At 41.7% G+C, this 26,539-nt stretch overlaps 1 protein-coding gene across 1 annotated transcript; it reads left to right on the top strand.

The window, feature by feature from the left end:
* Positions 1 to 1,407: 1,407 nt before the first annotated feature.
* Positions 1,408 to 7,346, top strand: LOC149287410 (methylmalonic aciduria type A protein, mitochondrial-like). The gene is made up of 6 exons (XM_089492908.1): positions 1,408 to 1,741; positions 2,296 to 2,418; positions 2,974 to 3,144; positions 3,667 to 3,752; positions 6,188 to 6,337; positions 7,059 to 7,346. The coding sequence occupies exons 1-6, from the start codon at positions 1,408 to 1,410 to the stop codon at positions 7,344 to 7,346; spliced, it is 1,152 nt and encodes a 383-aa protein (XP_089349034.1).
* Positions 7,347 to 26,539: the final 19,193 nt, after the last annotated feature.

Here is a 26,539-nt window from a genome sequence, read left to right as displayed (position 1 = left end):
AATGTCCTCAGGCTGACGCAAACCTTTGCGAATTCCATTAGGGAGTCTGGATTTCCCGTCCACCATAGTCTACTGTGTCTTTTTGTGAGGATGATGCCTTCTCTTGGGCCAGTTGAAGAAAAGATGTCAGCTCCCGAGGTCTAAAAAGCCCCATCTTCTCTAGGACTGATAGAGCTTTATCCATTTAATTAATATCTATCCTAGAGCAATGGTTCCCACGTTTGAGCGCGTGGACCCTTTAATATAGAATTTGAAGGCAGATTAGAACCGTTTGCCCCATCTGGCCTGTTGACCCTGATATGAAGGATAAACCTTAATTGGTCGTCGGCTTTATCTTAGATTAAGTATAGCCTATGTTTAACATACCTCCTCGCTTATAGTTGCCAACGTTTGAAAGAAAATATTGAGGGACGCTTTACAGCATGGCTATCAATTACTTACTCGAAAATTTACCATGCCCACTGCCCCAAATCTCTGCCCATACCACATAATTAGCATAATTTAGCTCCGCCCAGTTATGGCGCAGATTATATCACAGAGTTCCCACCAATACTGCCATACATCCTTGGTATGCTTTAGATACATTTACTCACAACATAACACTAACATACACTCTCTCTCCTTTCTCATTACTCCTCCAGTTGGCAACTATGCTCACTATATTAGCCTCTACCACATTTACTGGAAGGCTGTTCCACTTACCTAACACCTGCTCAGTAAAGTAAAACATCCTTAGTTTACACCTAAGCCTCCAACTGGTCTTTTACATTTACATTTCTTATGTTTTTTCCTTCTTTTGAAATAAACATTTTTCCTGTTCTTTGTTAAACCCCTTTAAATCACATCCCTTCTCCCATTGCGACACATTGAGATCCTTTAGTCTTTCTTTCTTAATCCTGCCAACCATTCTAAAAAAAAAGGGCTGGGGAATCCATACGGTGATGATCTATTTGTATACGTTAAAACACATCTGTCGCTTTTCCTAAACACTGCCTTTTAGTGCTATATGCACCGAATAAACATCAATAAGACATTTTACACGATACACTAAACAGTGTATCATTATTTAAAGTCTACCTTTTGCGTATATCGGGGGAGAAAGTTACGGTACTTTAATTTAGTATGATTATTCCTCTCTGTTAAGTTTTCTCTCATCTACTGTTTAATTGATGTTAATTGGCTCAGGACAATTTAAGGACAAGTGAACAGATAAACATGTTATATGTATGATGTCAGCAATAGAGCGATGTACAAAACCTCAATTGTAATCATGTTTGTATTGTTTTTGCAGGTGTTTCTCTTCTTGTGGTGTGAGTGCACAGCTGCACAACAAAAATGCAGGGATTTGCTCGACTTTCTCTTAGGACGTTGTCACCGCTGGGCTTTAATGGGTTTCCTAGTAGAGCAATGGTGGTGTCAGCCCCGAGGCCTACTGCCGTAAATGGAAACCGCGCACCCAAAACACCCTTTTGCAGCATTTTATCCAGGAGGAATCTGTGTAGTGGGGCGTTGGCACAGATAGACTCAGAAGCTCTAACAGAAAAGGAACAGAGGATACTGGGGAAGATTTACAATGGCCTAATATGTGGGCACAGAGCTTGTCTGGCAGAAGCCATCACACTGATAGAGTCTACACACCACAGGAAGAGAGAGCTCGCTCAGGTGCTGCTTCAGAAGGTACTATCTCACCACCGAGAAAAGGAGCGCTTAAATAATGGAAAACCTCTAGCATTTAGAGTGGGTCAGTTCTATTTCGTGCTTGTAACTTTTGCTTGACTCGGGATTCCGTATATGTTTCAGTATTGGTCGTTGTTTTGTATACCGTATAAAATAATGTACGTTAAACAAGTTATTATATGAAAAATGTTAGATATCTGTGTTCTTTGTCTATAGCGTGCTTCTCCTCATAGATAGTAAATGCAGGTCTGTATTAGAAAGAGTGTTTAAATAAAATTGTGTATGTAATATGTGTGTATATGTGTATATATATATATATATATATATATATAATGTAACTATATATATTGGACTAACATGATATTTAAAAGACAAGCTTTCGAGAGTTTCATGTTAGTCCAATAAAAAAGGTATCATTGCATACTGCAATACTATGGTGTTTCTTTAATCTTATATATAAATATATATATAGTTAGATGTTGGTATGTATAAAGATCTATATTTCTAAAAGTGTTATCTTTTTCTGGGCGTGTAAAGTCCAAACCCATTCTTACAAGAGCAGTGAAGCACTTACATTGATAACATATTTTGTTAATTATTGTTTTATGAATGATACAGGTCTGTCAGGCCCTCCTGGTGCTGGAAAGTCTACGTTTATTGAATATTTTGGAAAAATGCTTACAGAGCAGGGTCACAAAGTGGCGGTGTTAGCTGTTGACCCATCCTCCAGTAGCAGTGGTGGTAAGATGCTTTTCAAATATCATTGATCCAGACTACTGGGTCTGGTGTGGCTTTTAAAATAGTATCTGCAGTTGTCACATGTTATTAATACGTTTTAATTCCGGTATGATTTTAAACGGGGCACACAACATCAGTCTAATATAAAGCTGGTCAGGTCAGTATGGGCTTGTAAGATGGAGGTTAAGCTGAAACCATCCGAAACCCAGTCAACTTGTGTCTTTTCAGCTTTATGAACATCTGGATATCATGGTAACGCTAGTTCAACAGCTGCATCTAATAGATGTTCAGCACTCCTTATGAATTGCCGGCCAGCAAGACATCAAGACTTCTGATATCAGATGTTCTTATTTTAATTGCATTTAAGTTGCTGTAAGGACATTTTTCATGATGTTCTATTAAGGTCAAATATTTGGTGTTATTTTTCATTCTTTATCTTTTGTTGACTGTTAGGTTGAGGCCTTTACCAATTATTCCATCTAAGCAAGCATATGTGATTTGAGTATATCATTATTTTTTAAATAACATAAGTAACTTAAAGCTTTACTAATGTTTTAGGGTCTCTTCTGGGAGATAAAACTCGAATGACAGAACTTTCGAGAGACATGAATGCTTATATTAGACCTTCTCCTACTCGAGGGACATTAGGTGGTGTCACCCGAACCACCAACGAAGCCATTTTGCTCTGTGAAGCTGGTGGATACAATATTGTTCTTGTGGAAACTGTAGGTAGGTCAATATGTACACTTTATCGCAGCTTGTGATAGGGGCTATGGCGAGGAGGCCACCTAAACCCCATTTTCTGTTTGTCTGTTACTGGGTTTTTGCACTTTAGCAATATTTGTTTACTTTACTGCAAAAATATCAGTTCACACACAATACTTGTTAGAAAACAAAAAGGGGTGATTTATATTCTTTGGAGAGCCCTCATTGTTTCAAGATGTTTGTTAGCTACCTATGAATCTAAGAGAATATCATCCCTATGGGCCAGAGGAGCCCCTGGATTTCTTTTCTGAAAGGTTTCATTGCAGTTTTGTATTTATTGTTACATTTTAAAAAGCATGTATTACAGCTAATGTTTAGGGGTTAGTTGTGGAACTACTGTTCTGTCGTTTTCCTGTGATGCATATAACTATGTCGTTTTCTCAATGAGTTTTCAGTCTCATTATTTTTCTGTTCCTCCGTGTGGTGAATTTCATTTTTCGCAGTTTGTTCGTCTGCATTATATTCACGCAGGGCTTCATTTTGCAGGTGTGGGGCAGTCGGAATTTGCTGTGGCCGACATGGTTGATATGTTTGTTTTGTTGCTGCCACCTGCAGGTGGAGATGAGCTACAGGTACGTTAAATATATCGAAGTAATATATAGAAAGAAAATTCAATTTGAATTCCATCCATTAGAGCGGACCATCACTTCCAAAACCCTTGACGTGAAACTATTTAATCCGTCAACAATCTAATTATATATATATATAGATATATATATATAGATAGATATATTTTATTTTCTAATAATAAAGTGCCCTCTGTACTGTTTCTCCTGCACTGGTGTATTAGCCTAACAAGATATAAGCCACTCTTTAAAGTAATACAAATACATTTGAAGGCTGAATTAACCTTTTCTCAATACTACCTAAGGATAAGTATTTTTGCAGGATGTGTTTTCTAGAAAAATGTGGTTTTCTAGTTATTTTCTAATGACTATTTATTATGTTTTTCTCCTTTTTCACGTTCATGCATTTGAAAGGTAAGAAAAAAAACCCCATTTTCGGTTGGAATACAAATGGCTTCTGGTTGAGCCTGCAAACGGTGTAAGTTTATTCAGGGAAATAAACTGTTTGGGGGATTTTACTGTTTAAAATCTGGAACAGGAAATGTTTGCAGCTGCAACACTTGATATTAATTAAAAAGAGAGACACAACTGATGCCATAACTATCAATCCAGCTGTGATATTTTGGGCTAGACCTTGTTTTGTACATCCCGACAATAGTGAAGCTAGAATAATATGAATAAGATATACATAGGAAACTGTGGGGAAGAAGATCACAGCGCAGGGTACTTCCTTTTAAGATATGGCAACCATGGAAACATAATAAACACCAGTTACTACTTCTGGTTCATAGAAACGTGATACACTACGGCGAAAATAAAAACAACTAAAAAAAACCAACAATAAATCCAAACGATACTGTATGTAAAACCATGTAAACCTACCAACATGACCACCAGGAAGCCTCTTGCTTTCAGTGTTAAGAAAGAGAAAAAAAAATTGTACTTCTTCATTTAAATGAGAAGCTGTTACCTCTAAGTAGACTACACCGCCAAGGAGGCAAGCGTAGGCCTTGACTGAACTGGTCCACATGTGGACCACTTAAAAGAAACATGTGTCTGTGTAGAACGAACATATGTGAAGCAATGCAAGTATAGGAGTGTATAGGCAAAGTATCCAAAGCTTGTGGACGTGTTCGGGGCATATCGGGCATCTATCACAGCCTACCCCTGCCATGTATAATAGTTTTGTTTATCTTCCAGTCACTTAATACAACAAGGCTGCCACAAAGGCCACGTACCTTCCATATAGGCGGGCAATATTTAATTGTCATCTTTTTGTCTTTGGTGTTTCTACAGCTCTTTGTGCTAAACATTTAAAAGAAAGTACTGGAGATGGTTGTCCGATCAGCTTTCTCGGTTGATTTGCTCTTATGACGGGCACTGGATATGATTCTCGCTTTTCCCTTTGATTTGCTTTTGTAGATGTGCCTCAGGTGTTTTTCAGCTCCCCGGCCGCTGTGTATTTTTTCTGGAGTCTGACGAATCCTCTGTCTGTTTAGAGACTTTGTAAAATATTTTTCCAGCCCGTTATCCAGAGCCTGTAAATCTACAGCTTTTTTGCTCGAGATAAGTTACCATATGGGAGCAATCATTTATGTTCCATGTGAATTAGATTTGATGGCTTGTAATTTACATTACTATTCACCTCTGTCTGCTTCCTGTAGAGTGCAGGAAGTTTTATGTGTCATTACTCTGTAACCGATGGTTTAAATCACTTTAAGTTGCAGACACCATATGAACGAGTATGCAAATCAACCTTTTGCTTTAGACCTTCATCTGATTTATCCTGAATCATCAAATAAGTGGCCTTCTCCTCTCCCTTCCTGTTATAATCATGGAAGCGCTCAGATGTATATCTAAGATTGAAACCAGGTGTTGCTGTGTTTATGAACGCTCTGTGTAACAAGGGGAGAATGTGTATTTAAAAGATACATATCTCTTCTAGTGTAGTCTAGATTTCAAATAGTAATTGCAACACATTTTTTCCTCCCTAGCTGGATACAAAAAGTTTCTTGTGGAGCGGTCGCAAAACACAATTCTGAACTTTTTTTAATGCATTTTTTTAAATTGTAATATTTTATTTCCTAACTAGCCGTGCTAGTTAAAGGTGTATTTTCAAAAAGAATTAAGTTGATTTTGAACTCGAAGGGGTGCACGTCTATCCTTCAGCAAATCAGCATAACATTTTGGATGGGTGTCGGAAATGGTTATCTGTTTTGAGAAAATCAGGGTTTTCCAGGTGCCGACACACCTTTGTCTAGGGGTAAATTATTTAAATCCACGTAGCTGAAATAATAACAAGAAAATGCTTCTTTGATAAGAAATTGGAGGGTTTAATACTGTGATGAAGCATGTTTAATATAAATATGTTATCATGCTCCCTAAGGTTTCTGACATACCGTAATACTTTAGCATTTTTGCTCATAACTCTTTTCTTTCAGGGTATCAAGCGGGGTATAGTTGAGATGGCTGACCTTGTTGCTGTAACCAAGGCTGATGGAGATTTGCTTATTCCTGCCCGAAAGATTCAAACAGAATATGTTAGTGCATTAAAGTTACTCCGAAAACGTTCCAAAAGCTGGAAGCCACAGGTGAGAGTGATATGATCTATAATAGTAAGAATTGTCTTTACAGACTGATCACCCTCTTACACGGCAGTCTTTTTAGTATTCTGGGAAAAAAAATACTATACATTGGTCATTTAATATTAGATAATTATTACACAAATCATTTAAAATAGCTGAGTTAATACTTGTTTAAAATGTTACATTCCTTTGTGTTGAAGAATAAGTTATGCCTAACATCTCAAAACACAATTCTGGACTTTTTTTTTTATAACTTTTTATAATAAATTATCCCTAACAATGAAGCAATGATGTATTATTATATTATTTTAATAAGGTCTGTTACAGTAAGGCAATATTTAATATTAGCATAAAAAACCCATAAATCATACTGGTGCAGATGTTGTAGAGGCCCTTTTCTGCAGACTCATAATCACAGAAGAAGGGGAGGTTGTAAAGTAGGAAATTGGAATAATTATTAAACTAATAAATATACATTACATTAATTTATAAAGTGCCGACCGATTCCGCAGCGCTGTCACATTCATTAGAACAATTTATAAACACATACAATAACACATACATTAACAAACTGGTGCAAAGGAGAAGAGGGCCCTGCTCTTGCGAGCTTACAGTCTAGTCGGCACATACATGGCACACACATTTGAAGTAGTAGAAATGCCCACCCACCCCATGAGAAATACTGTTTTTATTTGAAGAGCTTGCTTTGTTTTATTCTCCTTACCAGGTTGTCCGCATCTCGGCTAAAAGCGGAGAGGGTATACCAGAGCTTTGGGGAAAGATGAGCGATTTCCAGAGCACCATGCTGACCAGCGGGGAGCTGATTAGCAGGCGGATGAGTCAGCAGAGAGTGTGGATGTGGAACCTGATCCAAGAAAACGTACTCCTGCATTTCAGGAACCACCATGCGGTTAAAAATCAGATCCCGCTTCTGGAAGAGAAAGTCCATAATGGGGTTTTGTCCCCAGGACTTGCAGCAGACATGTTGCTGAGGGCTTTCTCAGGTGGCAGCTAAGAACTTGCACTATGCATTTAATCTGCATGTAACTATGCCTATGGGTGTCAGGTTTAAGTGATGTAACTCCCACCATCTTTTTTTTTATTTTATTATTATTACAACTTTTTTATTATTATTATGTGAAGAAAAAAATACTTTTTTAAAATATTTTTTTTCCATTCAAATCAGTAATAATTTTCACAATATTTGAGGACGGTATATTTGATATTGAGTCTTTAGCTCAATATTGCCTGTTTGTTGGTAAATAATAGACTTGCCGTCAATCTTAATCACCCAAAGTGACATGTGATGAATATCTATGGGAAATGAAACTATAATAGCATTGCCTTTAACTGCTCTGTGTGGTGTTGGAGTAAGGAAAGTCACCTTAATATTGGAAACAATGGTGGCCGCGTCGGCAAATAAAGGAGGTTTACTGGAACAATAAGATTTTATTTTTTTTGAAATGCTACATTACATCACTGTATACAGTACTGTATATTTAATGCTTAAAAAATACATTTTTAAAATGTACATATACATGTATTTATTATTGTAACGCCAATAAAAATGTACAGTAGCTTTATCCGGAATGTACGTTTTTTTGTAACACATGCAAATTGCTTAGTTTAACCTGCAAACAGTTACTTGGGTTTTAGTGTGCTGAACTGTAAAAAGGGGATGTATATGCTCTCAAACTTCTAAGATATTGCGAAATAATTTGGTGTATCGTATGACCATAACCTGTTTCATAGGTCACTCCAAATTTTTACCAGTCAGAGAGTCAATTATAATCAATTTCAAATTTCAATTCAGAAGGTTTTGTTATTGTGAAACTTGTAAGAAGACATACAGTATATAGAGATATAAAGATTTCAGCCTCTTATGAACAGTATGGATTGGATTTATTTACAGTGAAGACTTTAACTTACTGTTGTTATAGTGTGTTATGTGCTTGAAGCATCAGTGTCATGTATAGAGCGGCAGGTCTGTGTATCATGAATGTGTAGATTAAACTGCATTATGAAGTATCATCCCTGGCAAATGTATCTGTAGGAAGCATTACGCTGGCCCTGTACAATGAATAGTGTAAACTCACTGATTTAACCATACTTTATAGAGGGCTATTCTTGCAACAGAAGCTCGCTGGGATTTACCCTTTATAATGTATGTATGTCAGTGAGATAAAATCTCCATTCTCCTGCCACAAAAACATGAAATGTAGGATAATTGACTATGATGATGTACAGTTGTTTTCTTGTGTGTTGCATACACAATGTCTATGATGATATAGTTACCCACCTTTGTCCCCCGTCTACTCTTTGAGTGATCAGAAACACACCTGGTTAAATAAAGATAAATTAAAACTGTTTGTAAGAGCGGAAGAGCCACATTCTACAAATCTGAGTTCCTTTAGCTCATTGTTAAGTCATCTGCACTTAGATTTATGTGCAGTTTAAATGACATCACTCAGCCTTTTGCCAGCTGACAGAGTGATTGTGTTTTCACTTCAGGAATTATGGAGAAAAGCTGCAGGCGAGACAAAACAGTTGTGTTTTGCTTATTTATTTTGTAATTATAGCAACAGAGCCCAGAGAAATTTTGTGTTTTTTTCATACAAAAGCCTTATTGTTACATTACGTTTTATTGATACAACGCCCGCAGATTCTGTAGCATTTCAATAGGGAGAGTGAAAATTGGCAATAACATTACAACTGATACTATACAAAACTGACACTAATATTAGCGCACATTAATGGGACACTCCAAGCACTATATGCACTTTTATTCCTTTGTTAGCTGAGTGGTCCATTTGCCCCTTTCTTCACCTCCCAGTTTAGTTGAACGCATCATTGTGCATATAATATACTCAGACCCCACGTGCATGTGTGGAAAGTCAATGGGAGCACTTTTGTGACACTGATTGGCAGCTTCAAGCAGCGAATCAATGAAAGAATAGTCAGACCATGGAGCAGGAGGAGGGCAGCTGCTGCAGCAGGACAGCCTCTTCTGTGTCATTTTATTATTTTTTATGAGGCATGGAGCATATGCTGTATTGTGTATACAATGTTACCTATCAGGGTGTCCACCTGAGTTTGAAATCATTACCATCTCCAAATTTGATGGGGGAAATGCCTCTTAGGCCATTTTTGTGCCTTATCTTAGCATTGCTGGGATACCATAAACCCTCAAATTTAATCCACAAACACAAAAAGTAGTGTGGATGCCAGGTGCTGCAATCATACCCTCTATTATTGTGCAATATTTTACAATCAACCAGCCCAAACAAAAATGAAAATCCCTACAAACTAGGCTTTGATCCATTTATTACTCTAAGCAAATAATGCCGATGAAGGACCACATTAACTCTACAAGGAAAATATTAGAAAAGTACAAATAATATTCTTTTAATATTTAAATAATTTTCTCCTAAAGGCCCCCAGATTCATTTGCTTCACAATTCTAAAGCAACTCAAGAACTTTTTTAAAGCAGATGTGAATATTGCATCTAGTCTGTAATTACAGTTCATCAAAACGTAATTTTGCATCTCCCCATAATACAGCATATATCCAACCAAAGAATGTGACCAACGACAAAAGCAAATGTGCTTTAAAAGTTAAATCCAGGGCCCTTATCATATGACAAAGTGTAGGTTAACTTAGAGCAATGACGTGCTTTATTGGCAGAACTTCTACAAGTAACAGACTTGTAGTCGGTAAACACAGGTGAACGGCATTCAATTCAAAATTATTGCGAGCGGAAAACGGACATGCCTGAATGCACACACGAACATACAAGTGTCACCAGCGGCTTTTCATAGTTAAATACACAAAGTATATTCACACCCAGCTAATCAATACAATACTTCCCGTGAGAGAATCACACCACAATAAACATGCCAGTCAGATCACTTGCAGTGTTATTTTGCGGCCAACAGTAATGATTTGTTCTTTGCAAGCGGAGACAAAATAAATGTCAGTGCTGGTTATACTAGATTTCAGGGCATGTTATTTTATCATTAGAGAATATTCAGATTATATATAGATTCCTGAGGAAAGTCAGCAATGACTGAAACGTCGACTTGACTTTGAATAAAGAGAAATTGTTAATTTAAAGACCTGGAGTGCTGACCATCTTTTGAAAGTGCTTTTATATATATATATATATATATATATATATATATATATATATATATATATGTATATAAGCAGGTGCTATGCAGATAATACATATGGGTCCCTGGGGTGGAGCAATTAGAGAGCAGGGTGGGACAATGCTCCGTTCCCCCATTCTATGGAAAATCCATGCCAGCTTTTCCAAGAGGTTAGAGGTCTGCAGGATTTGGTCCAGGATTCCTATGGGACCTGCATCAGGTCCAGGTGCCTGAGAATCAGGGAGAAGAGGAAGTTTCCCTGAGCTCCCAGGGCAAGGAGAGGCCCTAAAGGAGTCCATCCCTGAACCAAGTAAGGCAATACCTGCCTGGACCTTCGTGTCCTGTCTGGGGGAGGTCTAGTTAGTGGGTGTTTAGGCTGGCCAGTCTGGGCCAGCAAAGTATAGTTAGAGAGGGCTCCAATTGGGAGCTAGGTTGTTTCTTTTTAGGATTTTGTTTTGGGGTGTGTCATTTGAGCAGTTAAAAATAATGCAGTGTTATGCTACAAGTTGGTGTTCCTGAGCCTGATTGCCCTAGAGGACCGTGCTTAAGACTCCATAACTGTGACATTTATGGCCCTCATGCTACAGGGTTTACTGTAGCATGAGGGCCATAAATGTCAGTTATGGAGTCTTAAGCACGGTCTTCATTCTGCTGGGAAGGCTTTCCACAAGATTTTGAAGTATTTCTGTGGAATTTCTGTGGGAATTGTTGGCCATTCATCCAGTAGACCATTTGTGAGGTCAGGCACCGATGTTGGATGAGAAGGTCTGGCTCACAATCTCTAATCCAGTTCATCCCAAAGGTATTCAATGGGGTTGAGGTCAGGGCTCTGTGCGATCAGTCAACTTCTTCCACCCCAAACTCATCCAATCATTATGGACCTTAATTTGTGCATTAGGGCACAGTCATGCTGGAATAGAAAATGGCCTTTCCCAAGCTCTTCCCACAGAAACACTCCAAAATCTTATTGAAAGCCTTTCCAGAAGAGTGGAAGATACTGTTATAGATACAAAGGGGGCATCAACTATATATTTATATCTATGTATTTAGAATGTGAAAAGTCCCAATTTGTGTAATGGTCAGGTGTCCCAATACTTAAGTCCATAGTGTGTAATATACTGTATATATTATGCAGGGTGCTCTACCGAATATAAACACAAGAAATGCATTTTTAGAAAGAAATAAAGAGAGAGTACAGAGGGGTAATCCAAAATAGACAGTGATCGGGTTAAATATGTTTTATATTCACATCCAAGCAGGCTTGCACTAGATCAGTTGCTTTGAAAATAAATACAATCGATATGTCTACATAATGGTTACTAAGTAACAAAAATGAAACATGAAAATAAAGCAACGCTGCACATTATTACTTAATAATAAATAAGAAAACAGAAAAAAAACCAACATTTTTAAAGACTATTGACATGAAAGTCCTCCAGTAAAGCAAAAAATAAATTATTTGAGCATAAATATGGTATACAGAAAGTTAGGTTTTTGTCAATGCAAACCAGTTTTCATTTTGTTCCTGTGAAAGTAGAGGCTGTCATTGTCGGTCATGTGATATTTTGGGTAATTTTCCCTGATCATTAGCTGATCATTTACGGCAATGCTAATGAAGTCCTGCTTGTGTAATGAAGTCTCTCCTCCACAGACTTCAATTAGTCAGAGTGTCTGGCTGGGTGACTAACAACGAGCTATTCTATTGTTTACCACGAGCAGTATGATGATGGGACTTGAGGGTGTTTGGGCTAATGTTACAGATCTAGAACATGTACAAATAGCTAATAAGCAGCTGCCGGAAAACATTATAAAACTTTGGGCACTTAGTGGTGGTATTAGCCAGAGAGCAGCATCATAGATGAAGCTAAAATATTGTCTAAATAATACATGGTATACGTAATGCCTTTTGACGCTATTTGTCTAATAAATATTCAAGTGAAATATGACGCAATCAATCACATGCCGTGAGAAGTAGCTTTACAAATAGCAGAGGATCATGAGTACGTAGAAGTAAGCATGTGATCAGGGTCCTCTTCACCTAATGTATTGTCTGTCTATTCTAGTGTTGTTACTCCCTGGAATAATTGTATTGGTAGAAGCACTGTGTACATTGTTATAACAATAAATGATAACCTTCCTATATATCTATTTATTTTTGTGACAGCTATCACATATCCCTTATAACCACAGGACAACAACTGAAGGATACAAAAAAATATGGAGAGCGTTCCTCTTTAAAATGATATTTCTATATCATCTAATTTGCTACTTTCCTAGGCCTTGGTTGTCCTTTTATTCATGGAAGGTTAATCCTGCAGTTAAATCCAGAAGAACTTCTCAAATTTGTTTTCAACTGCTAATACAATACTTTCACCTTCCACTCCCTTTAGACTAATTTCACAGCTCTTACTTAAACTACTACTCCCATGATATACATTATATATATATATACAGTATACATGCATACCTACAGATAGTACTGTATATATATATATATATATATATATATATATATATATATATATATATATATATATACACACACACACATATATACTATATAACAAAAGTATAAAACTTTTATTTGTTGGTAATTTATTTTTTCATGTTACATCTGCTATGAAGGAGTGTATATTATGAACACCAGCCTGCTTTTACACAGGTGTACCGCACTCATATGGCATCAGTGCAGTGAAAGTTACATTCACTCTAAAGACCAAAATTACTAGCTGTGAGCATTTGTCTCACCTCTAAATTTTAAATATTGACCTAGATTAGTATTTTTTTTTTATTAACCTTCTTAAAAGGCTCAAATTGTTTTTTAGTAATAGTCCACTTTACATTCAAGCATCTCATTTAGATGTAATGTTTGTTCTGTTTTTTTCTTCTTGTTTGATGTGGTAGCCTCAGCCGCTTCTCGAATAACATAGGTCAAGTACCATTGTGTTACATTGTTGCCTAGCAACAGGTGACTACAACAAGAGGGCAGAGATCTGGAATTGTTGGAGCCAGAGAGCGAGAGTGAACAATTCTGCCATTCCCTTGTAGGACTCAAGCTTGGTGTCAAAATGGCAAGTTATTCCCGCTACCATAATGCCAATTTTCAGTCATTTGTTAGGCAAGGTTATCTATTTCCTGAACCGAAGAGCAGGTATGATCACATCAAAAGCGAGGTCCAACTAAACAGGAACTATGGAGATCATAGGAAATCCATGAGCGCAACCGTGTATTCTAGTGAATATGGACCTAAACACATGGACCACACATCCAAGCCCAAGATGAGACCAACATCACCCACAAGGATGAACAAACCTCACCCACCTGAGTAAGGTTTCTTGAAACGTCACATGATTACCTGCATGAAAAGAGTTTTTATCTTTTGCTTGCACCCCCTCCAAAGATCCCAATTGTCTGCAGCATTCACGATTTCGAGAAAAGAAATCAATATTTTTCCAATCATCGTCTGCCCAGAATTCTTGACCAGACTCAGCCTTTTATTATGAAAACTGGCAGATAACTTTCTTGTTTTCCTATATATTACTACACAACACTGCATAAGTAGTTTTTATTTTAAAAGAAAAATCCTAGGCATGCAATGTAAATTCCTCATTAAAATAAGGCATTTGACATATAAGTTGATTTGCTTTAGCAGTAGAAAATAGAAAATTAAGTTTTGTTTTAAGTAAAAGCTTCTTCTGATCCTATATATATATATATATATATATATATATATATATATATATATATAATTGTTCTCTATAGATACAATGTAACCATAACTGTCCCAGATATAATAATAAAATTAACAATAATAATAATACAATACAACATCCTGATAATGGAAAACAATGACAATGCCTTTAATAGGAAATTCTAGCCATCGTATGTACTTTACTGCATATGTTAGCTGAGCAGTCCCTTTATATAAGTAGAATGACCGTGAAAGCGCATATGAACACCAGATCCAGCGTCTGGGTGATGCAATAATTGGAGACAGTAAAAGAGCTCAAATTGGACGAGGATTCAGAAATTAAAATGTTCCAATGTTAACATTTGGTTTGTAACAACTGTTTCAGAAGGGAAAGAGCTGAAACATGCAACGAGTTGTGTTTAATATGCATAAAGGGGCTGTAAAACCATTTAGACTTAAAGGCCCCAAGTTTCCCAAAATAATTCCAGCATATATAGTCACTATTCCATATATATTATCCATATGCAATTATCCCTCGCCGGAAATATTACCTGGGTATTGGAAATCCACGTGGGTCTGTGCTTTTGTAAGGTCACTATTGTGTTATATTTTCCAGGGTATTTTTGGTTACCACTCTTCATAATATACCAGGATATTACAATTGTGAAAAGGGAACTTCTTCAGAAAAAGGTAAGTAATTTGGATTTTACATAAGGGGTCAGCTTCTCCATCAGCCTGGTAAAGGAGATATGACGTAAAGATAGTCCTGTCTATTCCAGAAAATGCTCCATCCGTACTTTATGCACCATAAACTGTATATACCTTCCACCTGTTTTCCATCATGTTCCTACAGTTCCTTCAACGCCCTACACAAAGGCTTTTTTTTAAACATTTTTAAAGTATTGGGACACCAGCAGTCTGTGAAGGGGTGTATTCACTAAGGGAAGAGTTGGAAGAAGAGTTTTGGTTGCATCTCCCTCACTTTGCTATTTGTTATAAAGGTCCAACACTCCAGGAGGAAGGTCTGTGATGGGGGGTATTCTTTGGTCTCGTATCTGTGATACACGTTACTTTGAGGCACATGTCTCTTCTCACTGTCGTTAATGGGTAACTGTAAATTAATATCCGCTTAATGTGTGGCTCTTGTACAGCTGAAGAGGCTTTAGCCAGGAAACAATAGACCTTGGCTTTGTTACTTGATGGGGAAATGGTCACAGTTGCATCTACTAGAGCTTGTCTTTAGAACATATAACTAGAATATATCCACTTGCCTACCATGGAGCCTCTGCCATGCCACTATACACTTGAGCTGTACAATGTATACCCCTGTCCCCTGGCACTGCAATAGTTAATGCGGCAATGCCAATGAATATCCTCATTTTATGCATTGTTTCAAACTGATTCAGGACTTAACATAACCTGGATATAAGACTTCTGAGTTCACCTGACAATGATACTTAAAAAGTAATTAGGGATTAATCTAGCCTTGGTGCAGTATTAATCTAAATTTTATTAAAGACAGGAGGCGAGTATTTTGCATTAACCTTCTTTACTGTTAACCTCCAGCAGCAAAACAGTTAACAGAAAACATTAAAACAACCAATAGGAACACAGGGAACAGTCTATATAAGTCTGTACAACTGGAAACTCCTCCTCTTTCTTTGCGAAGCTGAAAACGACAGCAACATCCCATCAGGAACAGATCAGAACAAAGGACCACCACAGCACCAACACGTCACACCACCGGAGGACGACCTGAAAAAACAGAGAACGTGACAGGACCATGCAGAGACATGCGAAGCATGACACAAAACAACAGTCACCAGCGCAATAACAGACAACCCCCCGACAGCCTCCCAAACATGCAAAACCATATGAAAAACCAAATAAGGGAGGGGCAGAACAAAGAGAAGGGGGGGAAAATACTCGCCTCCTGTCTTTAATAAAATTTAGATTAATACTGCACCAAGGCTAGATTAATCCCTAATTTTATAGCAAGACAGGAGGCTTCGTATTTTGCAATTTTAACGCCCCTAAATCAACGCCAAGGCAGCGTGAACCGGGGCCCGAAAATAAAAAGTCCGGAATGTAGATTCTCTGGACCAATCTGCCGCCGACAAAAGGTCCGAGAGAGAACAGCCAGCCGACAACGCCGCGGAGGCGGCCGCGCCACGAACCGAGTGCGCTCCAAAGGAGCCCTCAACGCCAGCCAAAAGGAGAAGCCAACGAATCCACCTGGAAAGCGTGGGGACAGAGACAGGGCGAAAGGGACGCACGTAGGAGATAAAGAAAGGACCCGAGGGAGACGAGCGGAGAGGGGCCGACCTGGCGAGATAAGAATGGACACAACGGGCCACGCAGAGGCGAGGCCGCTCGGGAAAATAAGGGTAAGACACCGCAGAGGAATTGGACTTAGTCCTCCTAAACACGGACACCGAGACACCCTCGGGGGAAAAGGAAAAAGAGGACACGTCAAACGCACAAATATCAGACACCCGCCGAAAAGAAAGCAGACACAGAAGAAGAGCCGCCTTGGCGGAAAGCTGGCGAAAAGACAACCCATCGTTGTCCGGCCAATTCTCCACAAAACGGAGCACCCGGGAGACGTCCCAAAAGGACTCATAACGAGCCTTCGGGGGCCTAGAGAGCCGAATACCCCGTAGGAGACGACAGACCGCCGGATCCTTACCGACCCCCAAGCCCTGCACCGGAACGTGAGCCGCCGAAATGGCCGAGCGGAACACATTAATAGTGCGATAGGACTTGCCGATGGAAAAAAGATGAGCCAGAAAATTAAGGACCGACGTCACAGGTGCCGTAAGGGGATCAAGGTGTCGAACCAGACACCAGCGACTCCAGGCATTCCAAGCCTGGAGATAAGATCTCCTGGTGCCCGGGGCCCAAGAGCCCCAGAGCAGGTCTCTAGCTGCCTCCGATAAACCCGGCACATGCCAGGATCCCCGGAAACCGACCAAGCCACCAACGTCAGCCGATCCTGGAGGATAAGCGGATGAGGGTTCCCCTCCGGATCCCGAAGCAGATCCCAGGTCGAGGGAAGGACCAGGGGATCCGCACACGACAGTTCCAGAAGCAACGGGAACCACGGCTGAGTCCTCCAAAGGGGTGCTATCAAGAGGATCGAGACACCCTGACGACTGACGGAATGGAGAGTCCGGAGGATCATGTTGAATGGGGGAAAGGCATACGCTCCCTGGAGAGGCCATGACTGGAGGAAGGCATCCACCGCCGAGGACAGCGGGTCCGGGAGCCAGCTGAAGAACGCCTCGGTCTGACGATTTGACCTGGACGCAAACAGGTCCAGATGGAGAGGACCCCGACAAAGGTGGAGAGAGTGGAAAACGCTCGGAAGAAGACGCCAGTCGCTCACGTCCCTCCAATGACGGGAGAACCAGTCTGCCACAAGATTTTCCTGGCCTGGCAGATACTCTGCTCGTATGGACAAATGATTGTCCAGGCAGAACTGGTAAAGCTCCCTGGTGAGCTCCGTGAGAAGCCTGGATCTCGAGCCCCCTAGCCTGTTGATGTAACGGACGGCGGAAACGTTGTCCATGCGCAGCACCAGGGAACAATGTGTGACGCCCTTCATGAAGCTGCGAACCGCGAACGATCCAGCGATGAGCTCCAGGCAATTGATATGGAGATCGCGCTCCTCCGCCGTCCAAGGACCCCCGGTAGCCACGTCTCCGCAGACTGCTCCCCAGCCAGACAGGCTTGCGTCGGAGTCTAAGACAAAATCCGGGCTTGACCCGAAAATGGCACGGCCGTTCCACGCGTCCATGTGGACCAACCACCAATGGAGTTCCAACCGGGCCTCGTCCGACAGGGAGACGATCGTGTCGTAGGAGGCCGTTTTGCGAAGATGCCTCGTCTTCAGACGCTGCAGGGCCCTGTAGTGGAGAGGGGCCGGGAAGATTGCCTGAATGGACGCAGACAGCAGGCCAATAACTCTGGCGAGGTTCCGGAGTGAAACCAAGCCACCGCGCAGGAGCCTGCGAATCTCCTTTTTGATGACCAAGACCTTGTCGCGGGGAAGCCTGAGGACTGACGCCACCGAGTCCACCGAGAACCCGAGGAACTGAACGGTCTGCGTCGGAACTAAGACCGACTTGGCCTCGTTGATGACAAACCGCAGGTCCTGAAGCAGGCGGACCGCGAGGTAAGTATCGCGACGCAGAGACTCGACATCCTGGGCCATAAGGAGGATATCGTCCAAATAGATGATGGAGCGAACCCCGCGAGCCCGAAGGAACTCCATGACCGGCTTCAACAGTTTGGTGAAGCACCACGGAGCGGAGCTGAGGCCGAAAGGAAGGCAGGTAAACTGCCAGCGGAGGCCGCGCCAATGAAACCGCAGAAACCTCCGATCGTCGCGATGGACTGGGACGGTGAGGTAAGCGTCCTTGAGGTCGAGGCGAGAGAACCAATCGTTCTCCCTGAGAAGGTCGCGGAGGAGGTGAATACCCTCCATTTTGAAGTGACGGTACACGACGTGCCTGTTGAGGGCCCGGAGGTTGATCACGGGACGGAACTCCCCCGACTTCTTGCGCACCAAGAAAATGTTGCTGATAAAGCCGCCAGGGGAGTCCGCCCTCTCTATGGCACCCTTCTCTAGGAGGGAGGAGAGTTCGGAGTGTACCAGGGATGCGGCGTCTCGAGACAGCCTGGGGAGAGGAGGGAGAGAGGCTTGCCGAGGTACAGAGAGAAACTCCAGACGGAAACCCTCCACGGTCTGAAGGACCCAGGGATCGGACGTAAGGCGGGACCAGACATGGAAAAAACGGGCGAGCCGACCCCCGACAGGAATATGAGGAAGAATAGGAAACAGTCTTACCTGACGCCGATCTTCCTCTGGTGGACGAGAGTCCTCTGCCCCTGGAGCCACCCCTGGCGAATGGAAGCCGGTAATGGGAGCGGTAGGCGGTGGAGGCATCCGGAAACCGGGGTCTAGAGCCAAACGAGGCCGTTCTGCTGGCGGCACGACCCCGCTGCCGGCCAGCTCTGGAGGAAAAACGACTCCCTGACTGGAAAACACGCCTCATGTTAGTCTGGGCCTTGGTGAGGGAGGTGAACAAGTTCACATGTTGGCTCAGGTCCTTGATAAATTTTTCGCCAAAGAGAAGACCCTTGGCTTCAGCGCCCAGTTCCTTAGAGGCCAACTCGGCCAACTTGGCGTCCAGCTTGAATAATGCCGCCTTGCGCCGTTCGGAGGAGATAGCGCAATTGGCGTTGCCCAGAAGACATAAGGCTCGCTGAGTCCAATCGCGCACCAACTGGGGATCCAAAGACGAACCATCCGTTATGGCCTCGTCCGCCATCTGGAAAACCTGGGTCAAAGGGCCCGCGACGTCCAACAGCTTGTCTTGTGCGGAGCGCAACCCCAGCTCAATGCCCTTACGAGGGTCTTTACCGTTCTTTGTCAGGAAAGTTACAAAAGTCTGGTCGAACTCGGGAGTATTGAGGACCTTATCCTTGACGGTCGGTCGAGGGCACTCCGAGCGGAGCCTTTGACGTACTTCCTTGTCCAGAGGACGGCGGATCCAAAACCGCAAAAACTCGGCAATATGAGCCGAAGGAGTCCACTCCGAAGAGCGAGGGTGGCGAAGGGCCCTGGGGTCAAACAACGGGGTGCCGAGGTCATCCGTAACCTCAAACGGTTGGTCGGGAGCGCTGGATGGGTTAAGTGGAATTTTGGGAGGATCGGGAATAAAGTCCTGCTCCCGGACAGGGGAGGCTAAACCCGAAGAGCCAGCGCAGTATTCATCCAATACCTCGTAATCCGTGAGGTCCTCAGTTGGGGGCACCATGGGGAGGACTGAGCTGCGGACCCGCTTTAATGGAGCCTTTCCTTTAGCCGATGTGGAAGGCAATTCGCTCCAAGCACGTTTCTGTGAAGCTGCCGTGCCCGCGGGGGAAGATGAACCGCCCGCGTCTGACTCCTCAACCTCGGCAGGGGAAATGACGGGAGCAGCTGGGCGCGCAGACTGTAGCTCCTCAAGGGCGGCAGGGAGCGATGCAGCCAGAGCGGATCGTAGCCAAGCCTGAACGGCCGCCGGGAGCTGGTTTTGTAAATCTTCGGCCATTATACTCCAAGTGTGTCTAATGGGAACACAAAACAACAAGGAGTGAGTAGGGGTAATCCAGACACAGGCCAAATAAACGGGGTTCGCCCGTACAGCAAAGTGCAACCTACATTAGGTGCAGTATCCCCAAGAACGTGCCCAGAGGAGTGGGGTTCACCACACCTGATGGCTGCAGGGGGGCTACCCGAGCAGTGATTGGAAGGGGTCACCCTAGGAGCAAATCATGGAAAGGGGGTCACCCCAGAGAAACAGGGCTGCAGGGGGTTCACCCAAAGTGCTCAGAGGCAAAGCCAGCAACAGTGAGAAGCAGTGGGGGTTCACCCATGGGGATTAGTGGAAGTTGGTATACAGACATCCATAAGTGAAATGATGTAGAAATAGCAAAACACCTAAAAATGAATGAATAACCTTAAAAGAAAACATGCCATGCAGCCGATAAGGCCCAACCACCAAGGGACGGCGCGCAGCGTGGTGAAGGCCAGCGGGAAGACCGGGGCCACCACCACGCCGCGGGCGAGGACGAAAAATAGAAACCCCGCCGAGCGAGGCAACGCAGAGACCGCAGCGCGGTAATATAATAGGCCGCGACGTGGTAATAAGAGGCCGCAGTGCGGACACAGACGCCGCGCGGGAACGGACGGACGGCGCGCGGGAAAGGCGAGCAGCCGCCGCAGAGGTAAGACAAAACCCCCGCACGGGGAACGCAGGCCGCCGCCAACCAAAGCGGCAGCGAAGTAAAAGACGCGGCGGGCCGCCGCACGACCACGCGGCCGGCCGCCAACAGGAAACGCGGCAGAAGCAGCCGCGAGAGGAGAAACACTACACCGCCGCGCGGGAAAGAAATAAACCGCGCAGGCGGTGGAGCCAGAGGATACACTAAGGCGGAGGGAAAAACCGCCGCCCTGGGAATAGAGGGACCAGGCCCACGAGAGCAGACAGGCAACAGCCCGAGGGAAAAGGATTAGACCCCGGGACACGGGGAAAAGCAGCAAGGGGAGAAACCCACCAACAGAAGAAAAAGGTACAAGGAAATACAAATCAAAATGTTTGTAAGTAAATAAAATAAAAGTACCTAGAGACAATATAATAGCATATAAAATGGAATGTTCTCACCTGGAGGTTAAGCAGCAAAGAAAGAGGAGGAGTTTCCAGTTGTACAGACTTATATAGACTGTTCCCTGTGTTCCTATTGGTTGTTTTAATGTTTTCTGTTAACTGTTTTGCTGCTGGAGGTTAACAGTAAAGAAGGTTAATGCAAAATACGAAGCCTCCTGTCTTGCTATAAAATTACTAATGTTTTGCAGGTAAAGGAAACTGTTCTTCAGCTCGGCAGTCTAAGGGTGTGTTGGGAGGAAACAAAAATACGGTAAATACAAGAAATGCAGAAATAAACATCTCATCTCTGAGACATCTGGGGTCTGGTCACTCCACGTATCTGTGCAGAATCCCAAATGTCCTATAAACAAAAGGAGGAAAATGTTACATGTGTTATTTCTTTTATAAAAATTCTGGCCTGGTTTAGGAAAGCGGCGGCTCTCCAAATGTTAATGGGATTTATATACTGTGTAGAGGCCAGAGTTGGGAGTTACTTTCCCAATCTCGTTCTAAGCTATGGCTGGATGAGTTTTGCCCCATCTTCCCACTAAACGCTGCTCCGGTGCCCACTGATTAACTCTTTCTTACACTTAACCGTCCAGTTATATTTTTAACAACCAGTACACATTTTCCAACATTTCAGATTGCCAAAGAGGGGCACTTTTGTTTTTGATGATGTAGTTATTGGCTTGGCTTGGGACAGGGCGTAACTCTTTTCAAGTGACTTTGTAATATCTGGTGAATTCTAATAAACAAAAATGTTTTTCTTTGTCATAGGTCCAGATATTCCGAAATTCAAGCATTAGCCTGGCAGCTGAAGCCTGGATGAAGCTTGCTAATGGAAAAGGTAAGAGAAGACATGAGGTCATCATCCTAATGTGATGCACCAGTACACCAGTACATAAAATGCAAAGATTCATTTAAAGTGAATATGATGGAAGTGAACTCATAATTGCTTCACATTTTGGTGTTTACTCTCCTTATTTGATGTACTGTACAGTTAAGTGTACATGTCTCCGAAAGGCTAGGTTACACACCACCTCAAAGTTAACAAGGGTGACAAAGACCAGTTAGCATTTTTGTGGGCCTGTGCTTGTTACATCTTGTTTCTTTTTAAATACAGACTGTGAGGCTGTTGAGAAAATGATGGCGTTTATAGCAGAGAACCGCAGCAAGAGTGTGCATGTGAATGTCAAGAAAAGCCATGTATTCCAGGTGAATAGGGTCTGAAAAGAATCATGTCTGAAAAGAAATATGTTGGGTATACTCTGTATTGTTGTACATCGCTAAAATAGGCATTCCAAAGGTTGATAATCCTCAGACAGAATCCAACACTAACGGTGCCATATGAGGGTTGACTGACCCAGGATGGCACAGCCTCTCTAGCTCCTTGTACCCAGGGCCATGCCTTCTTTCTGAAATTGAGCACTTGAATATTATGTAATCTTCCAGTAGTTAGAATAGGAGACATGCAGTGCAAAGGAAGATGGTAGATCCTAAGGGTAGGCTAGGGTAGGGTAGGATAGCATCCCACTTAAAAACACCACTGCTTGGGTTATTGCTAAACAGACTAGTAGCCCTGAGAAGCTCAAATTGTAACCAGTTTGTGTCTTGCAAATGGTATTTTGAGCAACATTTGTAATATATGAAGTTGATGCACTCTAGACAATTACTATTCACAACTATCTAGAAAATTAGGTTCTTAAATCATGTTTCAACAAATGAAACAAATAATATATATATATATTTAAGTGCCACCATCGCATACAGCAGAAAAAAGCACTTGGTTTAGCAATTTTTAACATACTACGGTATATCTTTTGCAGAGAGCCAGATGTAAGGTGCTATGAATGCGAGTAATCACAAAATGCAGCTTTTAAATGATCATTTTACTTATTGAAGGTAAAAAGTTAATCAAAACCTTATATCACCAATGTGAAAAGGTAATTGCCCCCTTAACCTAATAACTGGTTGGCAGCAACAACTGCAATCAAACATTTGTAACCGGCAATAAGTCTTTTACATCGCTTTGGAGGAAGTTTGGCCCAATCTTCTTGGCATAACTGTTTTAATTTAGCCACATGAATTTTTAAGGTTATGCCACAGCATCTCAATTGGATTCAAGTCAGGACTTTGACTTGGCCATTCCAGCACTCTCATTTTGTTTCTTTTGAGCCATTCAGAGATGGACTTGCTTCTGTGCTTTGTATCCTTGTCCTGCAGCATAACCCAACTGCCCTCGAGCTTTAGGTCATAAACTGACAATTACCGTATTTGCTCGATTATAAGACGACCCTGATTATAAGACGACCCCCCAGATCTGAATAGTAATTTAGGAAAAAAAGAAAAGGCCTGAATATAAGACGACCCGATAGGAAAAAAGTTTTACCAGTAAATGTTAATTCATCTAAACTATTTTTTTTAAATAAAAGCTATGATTGAGAAAAATATTTTGGTTTTATTTCCTTCTATTTTCCAACCTGCCCCCCAGTTATCCACATCTGCCCCAGAAATGCCTTATACTCCCTATATGCCACTGTGCCCCATGATATGCCTTTTAACCCTATATGCCACTGTGCCCCATGATATGCCTTTTAACCCTATATGCCACTGTGCCCCATGATATGCCTTTTGACCCCCTATGTGCCACTCTACCTCCAGAAATGCCTTATACCCCTATATGCCACTCTGGCATTTAGAGGGTTAAAAGGCATATTATGGGGAAGAGTGGCATATAGGGAGGTTTAAGGCATTCAGGAGGCAGAGTGGCGTATAGAGGGTTAAAAAGGCATTTCTGGAGGCAGAGTGGCATTAAGGGGGTTAAAAGGCATTTCACAGAGCACTCTGCCTCCAGAAATGCCTTATGCCCCCCGTTTAACACTCCCCCGCTCCCCCCCCCAAACTTACCGGTGCTTCTGACTTCCCTGTCATGTAGCCGGGGCAGCGTGTAGATCCCACGCACTTACACTGCAGCCGGAAGGAGGCGTGGCTAGCAGCGGGGGTTGTCTGCGTCCATCGCGCAGACCTTCCCCGACCGGTGCGGGGAACTCTGATCTCTGACAGCCGGGGAAGGTCTGCGCTATTAGACGCAGACAACCCCCGCTGCTAGCCACACCTCTTTCCTGCTGCAGCGGAAGTTGTCTACGCGAATCGCGTAGACATCTACACGCTGCCCCAGCTACACACCGGGGACTCAGAAGTACCGGTAAGTGGTGCGGGGGGGAAACAGGAGGATCCAGTTCCCTTTGCAGCTGCGGGGGATCTGGATCTTAGTCGTCTCATAGTCAGACCTATTTGAGGTCTGATTATAAGACGACCCCGATTATAAGACGAGGGGTATTTTTCAGAGCATTTGCTCTGAAAAAAACCTCGTCTTATAATCGAGCAAATACGGTACTTTTTTTCTGTATAGGGTCAGGTAGGACTGGGTAGCTTTTTTCCATCTATACATGAAATCATCATTTAAAAACTGCATTTTATGTTTACTAGACTTGTGCATTCGTCTTCGGGCGAACATGAAAACGAGCACGAAGAGGCCGTTTTTTTGTTCGTTCCGAAGGAACGTAGAACAGAATACAGTGCCGGCAAACCGTAGGCGAAGACGAAGACTCACAATCACGAAGATTCGAAGATTCTTCGTGATCGTCTTCGTTTTTGCCGCGCAACCGCCAAAATTTCAAACAGGAGTGAGCTGATCCTCGTCTGTCCAATCAGCTCACTCTTGTGACGTAACGCTAAGGGTCTCGTCCAATGCCTGTGCTGCTGTTTTTTGAATTCTGAAGGCGCCTTTATAAGACCAGAGCTTGCCTGAGAGATCCATTCATTTTTCGCTGTGACTGCTTTGGCAACACTGCTGTGCTGCATCCGAGCGTTACAGAGAGAGATTGTTCTGTTCTGTGTGAGACTGGTAAGCCTTAGCCTGCCATTTCTCACTGTGTACTTCATCCTCACTTCAGTGCTACTTAATTAATATATTTAATAATAATAATTTGATTAATTTAATTTTTTTAAAATTAATTTGTCATCAACTTTAGTGTAAGTGCTGTTGAGTTGACAGTGCACCCAGTGCCTCAGTGGCACTGGGGTGCCCTTGCCCTGGGCTGGCACTAGTGCCTATTGCCTGTCCTGCTTAAATAAATTAAATAGAATTTATAAATTACAATTTAATAGAATCTATAATTTAATAGTTCATTATAATATTATATATATATATATATTTGTCAGTCATATATATATATACTATAGTATACTAGTGTAGAGTGTACTGTAGACATTCATCTACTAGTGTCTAATTTAAAATCAGTAATATTAATTAATATAATTAATAATTGAATTCATTATAAAATTATATATATATTTGTCAGTTATAGTTAGTAATAGTATACTAGTGTAGAGTGTACTGTAGACATTCAGAACATCTACTAGTGTCTAATCTAAAATCAGTAATATCAATAATTCTCTAATTCTTTCTTATCTTAATAGTTAATTAAATTAGCTATAAATAAAAGTAATAATATTAATTAATTACTACTAGCGTATAGTTCAGCTAATCTTATTAGTACTGGTGCTGCAGCTCTATAGTTTGTGCTTTGTTTTAGCAACAGTAAGAGACCAAGTCAATTTTTCTTAATTAATCTTTCATTTTATTTCATTTGTTTTGCTCACCTCAGTCCATCAGTGAAGTGAACTTGTTGGGCTAGTGAGTGCAGCCGCATAAGTGCTGTGTTTTTTTTTGATCAGCAAGCAGTGACGTTAACTGTTTTGCAAAGATTTTCTCATTTATTTTACATTTTATTTCAATTTTATTAAAAGTACCCTTAGTGTTTTGCTCACCTCAGTCCATCAGTGAAGTGAACTTGTTGGGCTAGTGAGTGCAGCAAGCAGTGAAGATAACTGTTTTGCTGTGACATTTTATTTTATTTCTAATTCTTTTCAAGAAAAATTGACTGTGACGAGCTGTACTAAGCAAAGCTTCAAGCTACTAGCTGTAGTACTAAAATAATTCTAATCTTCTTTAATCTTAATCTATAATATATTATAAATAATAATATTCTAATTCATAATCTATAATATAAGTAATTCTAATTCTAAATTCTAATTCATAATCTATATTCTTCTATCTATAATACATAATATATAAGTAAATTAGTTCTAATCTATTAATATTAT

This window comes from Sceloporus occidentalis, unplaced genomic scaffold, assembly GCF_023333645.1.
Source record: "Sceloporus occidentalis isolate IW3139 unplaced genomic scaffold, rSceOcc1.0.p SCAF_61, whole genome shotgun sequence".
Classification (NCBI taxonomy): domain Eukaryota; kingdom Metazoa; phylum Chordata; class Lepidosauria; order Squamata; family Phrynosomatidae; genus Sceloporus; species Sceloporus occidentalis.
The sequence above is the reverse complement of the archived record's forward strand: the minus strand, read 5'-3'. Positions and strand labels throughout refer to the sequence as shown.

Coding starts and splice junctions, on each gene's coding strand:
- LOC149287410 (XM_089492908.1), top strand. CDS start 1,408: ATGGTGGTGTCAGCCCCGAGGCCTACTGCCGTAAATGGAAACCGCGCA. Junction 1,742..2,295: donor ACCTCTAGCATTTAGAGTGG/GTCAGTTCTATT, acceptor TGAATGATACAG/GTCTGTCAGGCCCTCCTGGT. Junction 3,753..6,187: donor CAGGTGGAGATGAGCTACAG/GTACGTTAAATA, acceptor CTTTTCTTTCAG/GGTATCAAGCGGGGTATAGT.